The 7,874-nt window shown below is 37.5% G+C and overlaps 1 protein-coding gene across 1 annotated transcript in view; it reads right to left on the bottom strand.

The window, feature by feature from the left end:
• The window catches only part of TMC1 (transmembrane channel like 1), a 183,527-nt gene that overhangs the window by 87,062 nt on the left and 88,591 nt on the right, over positions 1 to 7,874 (bottom strand). Inside the window, exon 8 of the mRNA XM_025358883.1 lies at positions 540 to 646. Coding sequence (XP_025214668.1) covers positions 540 to 646 — 107 coding nt within the window. The remainder of the gene's footprint in view (positions 1 to 539; positions 647 to 7,874) is intronic.

Here is a 7,874-nt window from a genome sequence, read left to right as displayed (position 1 = left end):
TGTGTGTGTGTGTGTGTGTGTGTGTGTGTGTGTGTGTGTGTGTGTGTTGTGGGCATTATCTTACTTTGTATCTTAGGGGGAAAATGTTCATTTTGTGCTTCTTCAGTATAGAAAGTCTGGAGGCTTGGCGTTGCATTAAAGAAGCATTTCTTTCAAAACTAACTTGGCAAAATAAATAAATACAACTCACAGGGTGTCAAAGTCTCCCTCTTCAACAATAATTTTTAACATTTAGGAACAGGGACCCCCTTGGGAAACTGAAAGAAGCCATGAAACTTTCCACATAAAAATGCACTTTTAAACATACATGGGAAATTATACATAAGTTATATAATTTCAAGAGGCTCACACACCCTTTAGTGCAAGGATTGGGACCTTTGGCCCATAGGCACCATTTTCAAGGTTAATCTCATTACAAATCCTATGACTCCAAGAAGTGAAAATAGCCAATTAATTATTCCACCCTTAAAGAAGAGACAAATACTTTTCTGGGAGAAACATTTTTCAGCATGTTTTGTAAACTAGAAGTCAGATCTCACCTCTGGCAACATGATGAGGCTAAATGTCAGGATAAAGAGAACCATGTTGACTCCATACATCCATCTCAAGAAGAGGAAGTATGAGGCCACTGAGGAGCCAAACTGACCTATTACAAAGAAAATAAAAAGTTTGAAGAGAGATCAAAGCAAACAAACAAACAAACAAAAAGAGCTTTGTCTTGGTTGCCTTCAAAACAAATCTATTGTGAGGTATTGGTGCTTTTTATATTTACAGGCTCTAGCATTCTTTTCTCTCTCTTCAGGAAGAGAAAATGTTAATCATGCTGGAAGCATTCCCTGTCATGTGGAATGTAGAAGGTACGTAGAATGCAGTTGTGCAGACTGCATGTGACCTACCCCATCAGTCCATCCAAGGGTAAGCTGCCGTTTGCTGAGCAGCCATGATTGCCGCCTGCAGAGTGCATTTTATTCCTTGAGTTAATACTGATAAGTGAGCAAATATATGTAAAGGTAACTATGGTGCCTAGCTAGTAATTAGCTACCACTATAATTATAATTACTGCTATTTTCTCCCCCTTTTCTCAGGCAAACAATGTTCTCAAACAGAGTTTATCACATCTTTTACAGATAGTTATCTTACCAGCAGTCCTGTGCTGTTTCCCCCATTACTGGAATTTTACAGGGACAGTATAAAAGCTGAAATGCATTCATTCACTCCACACATCTTATGCCAGAAATTATCTTAGATGTGAAGCACAACGTCATAGATAGGGGGACTGCTATAATAGAACTTACATTTTAGTGAGGTATGGATACAGCAAATATGTAACATACATAGAAAGATATAGAGCTAGAGATACAGACATAGATATTAGCTATAGATATAGATAGAGATGACAGGAGATAGAGATAGAGATAATAGCAGGTACTACAGGAGGGAAGGGGAAGTATTGAGAGGGGTTGCTTTAGAAAGATTTGTCAAGTAAAGAATATCAGAGATGTCATCTAAGCAGAGATCTGAAGTTTGAGGAAGAGAGAGCAACATGCTGAGCTGGGGAAGAGCAGCTCAAGCAGAAGAAAAAGCCAGAACAAAGATCCTAAGGGGCAAGGGCTTGGGACAATTGAGGAACAAAACTCAGGCCTGTGCAGTTGGAGTACATGAATGAGGGAAAGTGGTAACAGATAAGGATGGAGAGGCCAAACCACACACTGACAGGTGTTAAGCATTAGGGCCAGAGGAAGGGGTGATGAGCATGACTTTTAAAAAACCACTTCAGCTTTGGGGAATGAATAGGCAATAGGCAAGAATGTTCAGTCAACTCACCCCATCCCCAGAAGTGAAAAGTAAAGTGATTGGTTAATTCTTGTTGACAGGAAAAAAAAAAAGCACCCTCTTAAAGCAGAGAGTGGAAGAAGAAAATTGAAGAATTTAAGTCTTAGGTTCAAATTTCAAAATTTCATAAATTTACGAAAGCAAAAGTTTCTTTGATGGTCATTTAAGATTCAGCACCAAGTTGCTAACTTTCCCAATCTTCCAAATTATCATTGTCAGTTGCCCAAGAAAAAATAACAAACAGCTTCAGTCCCCGGCTGCATCAGCCCATGTGTTCTGTCCCATTCAGCTAACATTCAGCTAAACATCTCTATTGACCAATGATTTTCTGGAGCCTTCTGGCTTTGAAATATTATCAGTGGGGAAGCATTATCAATGGAAAAGGAAGGCTCATGGGTAGCAAATTCTAGCCTCTACTTACTTAGATGAGGCCGGCCTCACAGGACAGTAACGCCTATTTCTGGACCTTTGTCTATTATTGTTTTGTTTTGTTTTGTTTTGAGAAGTTTTGCCCTTGTCACCCAGGCTGGAGTGCAGTGGTGCAATCTTGGCTCACTGTAACCTCTGCTTTCCAGTTTCAAGCGATTCTCCTCCCTCAGCCTCCTGAGTAGCTGGGATTACAGGCACCCGCCACCACATCTGGCTAATTTTTGTATTTTTAGTAGAGACGGGGTTTCACCATGTTGGCCAGGCTGGTCTCTATCTCCTGACCTTGTGATCCACCTGCCTCGGCCTCCCAAAGTGCTGAGATCACAGGAGTGAGCCACCACGCCCAGCCCCTTTGTCTATTCTTTACCTACCATCTTTCTTATTCCCACAACACAGTGGCAGGTTTTTTTAGAAACTTAAGAAGTCAACCTTTAAAAGGATATTTTGGAAGAAATCAACGATTTTGAAGTCTGAGTATTTTTCTTTATACTCACAAGGGAATTTGAATTGATTTCACATTGCCGAGGAGTACAGAGTTCTATAACGTTTCTAAGGGTGTGTGGTTTTGATACACAACCCCACCCCACCCCAGCCCAGTGCTGTCACCAGGTGCACTGGTCTGCTTCTCCTAGGACATCTGATCACCTTCTTAGCTCCCTGTGACTTCACACCATTTCATGGCTGTTATCTACGTTCTCTGGTAATGGCTACCTCAGGGCTGCTCAGCCAGGTTCATTCATCATGTTTTATTGAAGGCAGTGGACTTCCAGTTTGTTACTCATTACAGTTACTCATTTACCGGAGGAAAGCCTTGGTCACTAGGAATCAAGGTAGGTTTTTCCCTGGAGTCACATGTGGATCCTCCAGTATGAAGTTCCACATATAGGATACTAACCCACCTTTCCTTCCTTCCTTCCTTCCTTCCTTCCTTCCTTCCTTCCTTCCTTCCTTCCTTCCTTCCTTCCTTCCTTGCTTCCTTCCTTTCTTCCTTCCTTCCTTTCCTTCCTTCTTATGGTTTTGCTCTTCTAATTATTGCCACAGCCCATCCTCTCACCACCTAAACACAATCCCTGGCAAATGAGTTCCTTGTGTGGGGAGTACAAATATACCTAAATGTAACAGAGAGAAGTGATTAAGATGTTTCAGGAAGTATCCCTTCCTCCAACATGCACATGCATTATAATGAAATATACTTTAGAGTTCAAAACTTCCAAACTCCAGTTCTCAGATTTGACAGTGGCTTCACAACTATTTTATTTGGAGGTTGAGTCTTTACAGAATCCTAAGTGTAAAGAAAATGAATTGCAAGCCAACAGATTTCATTAAAATTAGAATGACTGTAGAAAGACCCAGACACAGGTAGAAGAGACTAAGAAATCCAGAAGACAAAGTTTCTTCTACACTAGACCTATCAATGGCAGAGGAGAAAACACAGTAACAAAACAAACGAAGATCTTAAAGGAGAGAAAATGAAACAACAGGTTGTCCTGTCTCAACAGGTTTTTCCTGTCTCAACACAAAAATAAAAAAGAAGAAATCTTCCCTCTTTATCCCTTTTATCTAGTGGTTCTATCCTACCGGATGTTGTTGACTAAAACTGATGTTCACTAAAAAGAAATGCCTCATTAGTGTGTCTAAAAGAGCATAAATGAAAAGAATAGCAATTTTTACATACTTAGTCTCTCAGCGTAAGGAAGCAAAATGAGTAGTAATAATAATAATAAGAGCTAGCATATCTCGATGGTCAGTTATGTGTTCCAAGAACTTTATCAGCATCAACGCATTATGCTGCCACTAGAATTTAATGAGGTTAAGTATTATTAGTCCCACTATGAATCAGGAAACAAAAACTTGAACACAGTAGTTGACTGACTCAAAAGTTGATTACTAATAGGTAGCATTTAATGTTTCAAACACCAATTTGATCTGTATGTATTAACTTATTTAATGATTATGATCATCAAATCCTTACAAGATGGGAACTATTGTTTTCTCATTTTACAGAGACTTAGGTCTATAGGTTACATAGCTAGTAAACGAGGAAGCCAGGCTTCTAAACCAGGCAGTCTTGAGCTACAGGTGTTTGACTCCAAATCTAGATCTCTCTTAACCACACTGCCATATGGCCCCCTAAGTAAAACATAGTTCAATTAATTTTCTTAAAACTATGATATATACAATAAATATGCAATGAATATGTGTTTCTGAAACAATAGGCATAGATAATATCCATCTATCAGCTAAAGCCAGTCAAATTCACAAATTTGAGGCCCATAATGACCAATTCTTTTTTCTTTAATCAGACTGATAAATGCTGCTTCCATAGTAAATTATTAATGTATAAAAACAGAGTCTTGGCCAGACTTGGGGGCTCACTCCTGTAATCCCAGCACTTTTGGAGGCCGAGCCGGGCAGATCACGAGGTCAAGAGTTCAAGACCTGCCTGGCCAACATGGCAAAACCCCATCTCTACTAAAAATACAAAAATTAGTTGGGCATGATGGCGGGAGCGTGTAATCCCAGCTACTCAGGAGGCTGAGGCAGGAGAATCACTTGAACCCAGGAGGCAGAGGGTTACAGTGAGTCAAGATCGCACCACTGCACTCCAGCCTGGGCAACAGAGCAAGACTCTGTCTCAAAACAAAACAAAACAAAACAAAACAGAGTCTCTAATATGTATTAAACTGAGGCTTTATGCTTAAGCATATTCTTGGTACTAAATATTCTTGTTTCTTTCAAATTAAAGTTAAAATTTCAACTCTCTTTCTGGTTGCTTATTATTAAGGCAAAGTAATTTGTAAAACAATGTCATAACACAGCATTTCCTTTTGAACAGATGGGTAATAAAACAAGCAGATAAATATGAGCATTTCTAAATGGGAAAAGACCAATTAAATGACCTGCTGTGTGACTACGATATAAACACCATCATGTTAAGCAGCATAGGAAGCACAATTTTTTCAAACTATTTAGGGGTAGGGAATTAAAAGTGACAAAATTGATTTGTATTTTCTAGAGTTCTTAGGGCAGCAAGGAAACATAAGGTTTAAGCCCTGTGCTTGGGTTACCTATCCAAAGCTAGTTCCAGTCTGGAAAAAAATAGGTTTCTGACACCATAATTTTGATGATGTAATCTATTATTAGGAAAAAGCAGATTTTGATCCTGAGAAAAATTTGTAATTACCAGCTAGAAATACAATCAATTATTTAATTTATGGTCTTAATAATAATGTTGGCATCACAATGAGTATAGATTATATTTCCTGGAGGTATAAATATGCAGTTGCTTCAGAAAAATACGCAATTCAATGAGATGAATGAGATGTGTCCACAAGAGTAACCCTCGAGTTTTAGGCATGATCCCCTTAGGGCTGACGTGACAGTAAAACCCCACAGTATTCCCACGTGATGCATAACGTTACAGTATCCTCTGTGGCAGAAATTATCAAATCTATTTTTTAAGTGAAAAAGAGTTGGGAGTCATCAGGTGAGAATCCACTTCACAGTAATAAAGAGATCTAGGTCTTACTGGAATCAAGATGGAAACAGTATGAATTTTGCACTCTGATTTGGGTCCCACTCTTGATTCTGCAAATTATTGGACAGAACTTTGGGAAAACTCAGTGAAGGCTGTTAATTTTGGACTCCTTTAAAAGCACATTTAAAAAATATTTGTTCAGTATTATTTAGATATTGAGCAGAGAGAAGGACAAAGTGGATTAGAAAGGCTGCTGGGAATGCAAGGCAACAGCTCCTCTTGTGACCATGCCATTTACTACAATCCACAATTACCTTCATTATTTATTTGCTTATATTGTAATCTGTCTTCCCCATCCAAGCATACATACATTAACACATTTGAATGTAAGATCAATGAGGGAAGAGTCTTTGCTGTCTTTGTCAGTAGCAACAGTGTCTAGAAACATACCTAGGGAGACATGTTAGGCATCCAGTATTTGCTCAGTTAATCAATAATGTCAGGCTTATTCTGAGGATTAAACAAGATATATATTAGATGATTCTGATGTCGAAATGGAATATAATGATACTTCCGAACCTTTTGTAAGATTAAATGGCCATTTATTTTAGAGAAAAGCATTTATATTAGTTTTAAAATTAAATATATATTCTGTAAGTAGAGTATACACTTAACCAACTTTATTTTGAAAAGAATTTGAGAAGGCAATTATATAGTCCTCTCTTAGTATAAATCTGCTTTGCATTTAAATTTTTCAGGATTTATCAATCAAAAGTATACATTAATGAATTTCACATGCCCACATATACATGTAAACCTGACTGTAACTTATACATCATAGAATGTTGAGCTGGAAATGATCTTGTACAGTGACTAGTTAAACCCAAGATGTGGTAGATATTGTAGAAGCCCCAAATGTGGAAACAGAGGACCAGAGATTTAAATAGATTGTCTGAACTATAGAGGTGGTAGGGGTCAAAAAGTCCTCAACTCTTAGAAAATCAATTACATGTCCTCTTTCTTCCCATTTTTCATTAAGTTCAGTTTCAAAGGCCATCACAGATACATGTTTTACCTATATTTAGTAGGGTACTTTTTATAAGATAGTCCAATCCAATGCTCTAATAATATATTCTTACATAGGTTTCATATTCTTTTCAACTAATACTATAGCCCAAAATCTCATGGTTATCATTAAAATCAGTATATTAAGCATCTTATAGGATACAAAACATGTAATTAAATAAATCACTCACTAAAAAGTAAATACATGAGAAAATGAAAAATAATTCCTTGATAACGATCAAGAAAATCTATAACTGCTCATCCTGCCATTGGCCTCGTAGAACACTTTTGTGAAAAACATGTTTAAAAAGAAAAAGTATGTAAAACCTTCCCTAAAGGAGAAAGCAGCATAACACATGGAAAAGCATACGTTTTGAACCCAGACAGATTTTGCCTTATATCTCAGCTCTGCTACTAATTCTGGGACAGTTATTTAACCACAACTGTAAAATAGGAAGGTTAATGTGCACATGTAGGAAGATTAAATGAAATAATGTTCGTAGAGCATCTGGCTCATGGTGGTGCTCAATAAATAGAGGTGTGGTGAGTATTGATAGAATAAAAAATAAAGCTCAATTCTTCACTGTTGAGACACAGCACCATTAACAGTGAAGAAGTCATGACAAACTAATCAAATCATAAATTATATATGGAAAGAAAAATAATCTACATTTGCCTGAATTTTCCAGCTTGGCTTTCCAAATTTACTAGAAGAGGAGAAGAGAGGAGATAACTGAAGGTTATTATTGGATAGCTCTCAATCTGTCTTTTCTACTGTGACACTTATGATGGATGGTGGTCATATGTGTAACTCTTGCTGCGTGTAATTTCTGGCAATAGAAATAATTCTGTCTGTTTTTGTTTCATGGGCTATAGCCTATTGGAACCCAAATGAGCATGATATTACTATTAGGATAGGCTGGAATCTGCTCTAGTGTGCTTTAAAAATAATTTTCAAATGTATGTATTTACCTATCACTAATTACAAATTTCTTGGGATTTATCTAACAACTGATCAAGACTCAGCCCTATAATTCTATAAATTAGTAGACTGAGATCCAGAGGGGTT

Source organism: Theropithecus gelada, chromosome 15 (assembly GCF_003255815.1).
Source record: "Theropithecus gelada isolate Dixy chromosome 15, Tgel_1.0, whole genome shotgun sequence".
Taxonomy (NCBI): Eukaryota; Metazoa; Chordata; class Mammalia; order Primates; family Cercopithecidae; genus Theropithecus; species Theropithecus gelada.
The sequence above is the reverse complement of the archived record's forward strand: the minus strand, read 5'-3'. Positions and strand labels throughout refer to the sequence as shown.